General features: G+C 49.0%; 1 protein-coding gene across 1 annotated transcript in view; it reads right to left on the reverse strand.

The window, feature by feature from the left end:
- Positions 1 to 1,649, reverse strand: part of SLC6A2 (solute carrier family 6 (neurotransmitter transporter), member 2) — a 74,435-nt gene extending 72,786 nt beyond the window's left edge. Inside the window, exon 1 of the mRNA XM_010584805.1 lies at positions 1,556 to 1,649. Coding sequence (XP_010583107.1) covers positions 1,556 to 1,585 — 30 coding nt within the window. The 5' untranslated portion in view covers positions 1,586 to 1,649. The remainder of the gene's footprint in view (positions 1 to 1,555) is intronic.
- Positions 1,650 to 1,943: the final 294 nt, after the last annotated feature.

The raw sequence follows: 1,943 nt of genomic DNA on the forward strand, positions 1-1,943 counted from the left end.
GGAGCCGGCCGGAGCCCCGCACCGGCCGGCGCCGCACCTTCTCCTCCAGCGGCAGTTTCCCCTTAGAGTTAGACAGTTAGGGCTCGTCCTGCCGCAGCCTGCGGGGCGCTCGGAGCTGCTCCTTCCCGCGAGGCACCCCCGGCCGAGCCATCTGGAAGTGCCGTTAGCAGGCAACAGGTAGAGCTCATGCGGATTGCCCACTTCCCTTCTTCCCCGGCTGAGCTGCAGTACAGAGACAGCTTTCCCCTCTCTGCTAGCCTGGCTTTAGTTAAACAGCAGAATTTGGCTTTTGACATCAGAACCCGGTGGGGTGCAGGTTGAATGACAGAGCTGGACAATGCTAATACGCCTACGCCAGGACTGATGGATGCCCGGCTTTTTCTTTCCTGGCCAGCCTGGGACTGGTAGGATTCGGTTGTCAGGTTGAGGTATTTGCAGGACATTAACTATTTGCTGCTATTCCAAATGGGACCTGAGTCTTTTACATGTAAAATCAGCAAAGCGTTAGCTGGCAGAACAACAGTGATTGGTGCCAAAAGTTGGCTAAATACAACTGCAGAAAGGGGTTTTCACGGGCTCTTCCCCTTACAGCTGTGAGCAGTAACTCTACGTTCAGCCTCTGTTAAGGGAATAAAATTTGAGCACAAAAGGAAGAAACTGGCTTCCCCTCCCCAATGTTGAATAGTTTCCCTTCTGCCTGGCATCAGTGAGAACAGGTCAGATCGCAGAGGATTCTCGGTGGTGTTACAGCCTACCGTTCTTATTCACTCTGCTAGGACCGATAATACAGTATTACAATTGTAACATATGAACAGGTGCTAGTTAGAGCGCGAAAGGAATACCAGGTTCCTCTGCAAACTTGGAATGTGAAAAAGAATCCCAACTCGGAGTTAAAGCTCACATATTAGTGTCTTCCCCTCCTCTCTTTAGGCCACAGACTACAAGATGCTAGTAAGACAGCTATTGACAATTTGCAGATTTTTATGCCTTCACAAAAAGCTCTTAGTTCAAGCTCCAAGATCCAAGTTGTGACTTGGATCCTAAAGCCCTCATGTGGGTGAAGTGTTTGAGCAGTGGCTATACTGTTTCACAGCAATTGTATGCTTAGAACATGCAGCTCATATGTTCTCTTTTGGTTACTCCGTGATTTCCTGCTCTCATCTTCTCCAAATACACCACATGAGACCATTTTCTCTGTTCTTTTAAACACTTCATGCCGTATGTGCTGCAGGTACTTCCCCTGTGCACAGTCATTACATAGTACCCTGTAAACACTTGCAATTTGCCTGTGCAGTACAACCCACATTTTTACACTCATGCGTAGCTACACTGCTGCCTACTCCTCATACCATCTATCAGTCACTGCCACCACATGCATCAAACACATACCCGTGTTACATGCAGTGCCCCCAAATATGCCCACACTCCCCTGCGTTTCAGTGAGCCTGCACACCCATTCTCCCATAGCAAATAAAGGACGAGCTCTGTTCTGGGCGTAAGGAGAGCCTCTGCTCCCAGATGCAGAGCACTGAAGCCACCTTGCTGACAAACTCACCAGATAGCACTGGGGATGTCTCTGTCCCATTCCCTGGTACCTATGGGGAGGAGGAAGATGACTGAAGGGGGATTCCTCCTTCTTGGTTCCACCACTCTGGGACTGCAGTCTGTCTGGGAGCTGAAGCTGTAGCCTAGCCAGTAAGGAGCTTTTTAAACCTGGTTCCCTTCTCTCCACGTGACTATCACTGCCTTAATAATCTGCACAGACTTCCTACGCTAGACAACAGCACTCCCATATTGCTTCTGGAAAAATAAGGCCTTGCTAAGGAACACCCTTTTCCTCACAAGGTCTCAATTAGCTGAGCTTGATCATGATGTCTATGGTGGGAGGAATCTAGAAAGCCCCCGCTTATTTCCTAAGAGAATTAAGTCACTGTGCATATATA

This window comes from Haliaeetus leucocephalus, unplaced genomic scaffold (genome assembly GCF_000737465.1).
Source record: "Haliaeetus leucocephalus isolate CR32 unplaced genomic scaffold, Haliaeetus_leucocephalus-4.0 Scaffold92, whole genome shotgun sequence".
NCBI classification, from domain to species: Eukaryota; Metazoa; Chordata; class Aves; order Accipitriformes; family Accipitridae; genus Haliaeetus; species Haliaeetus leucocephalus.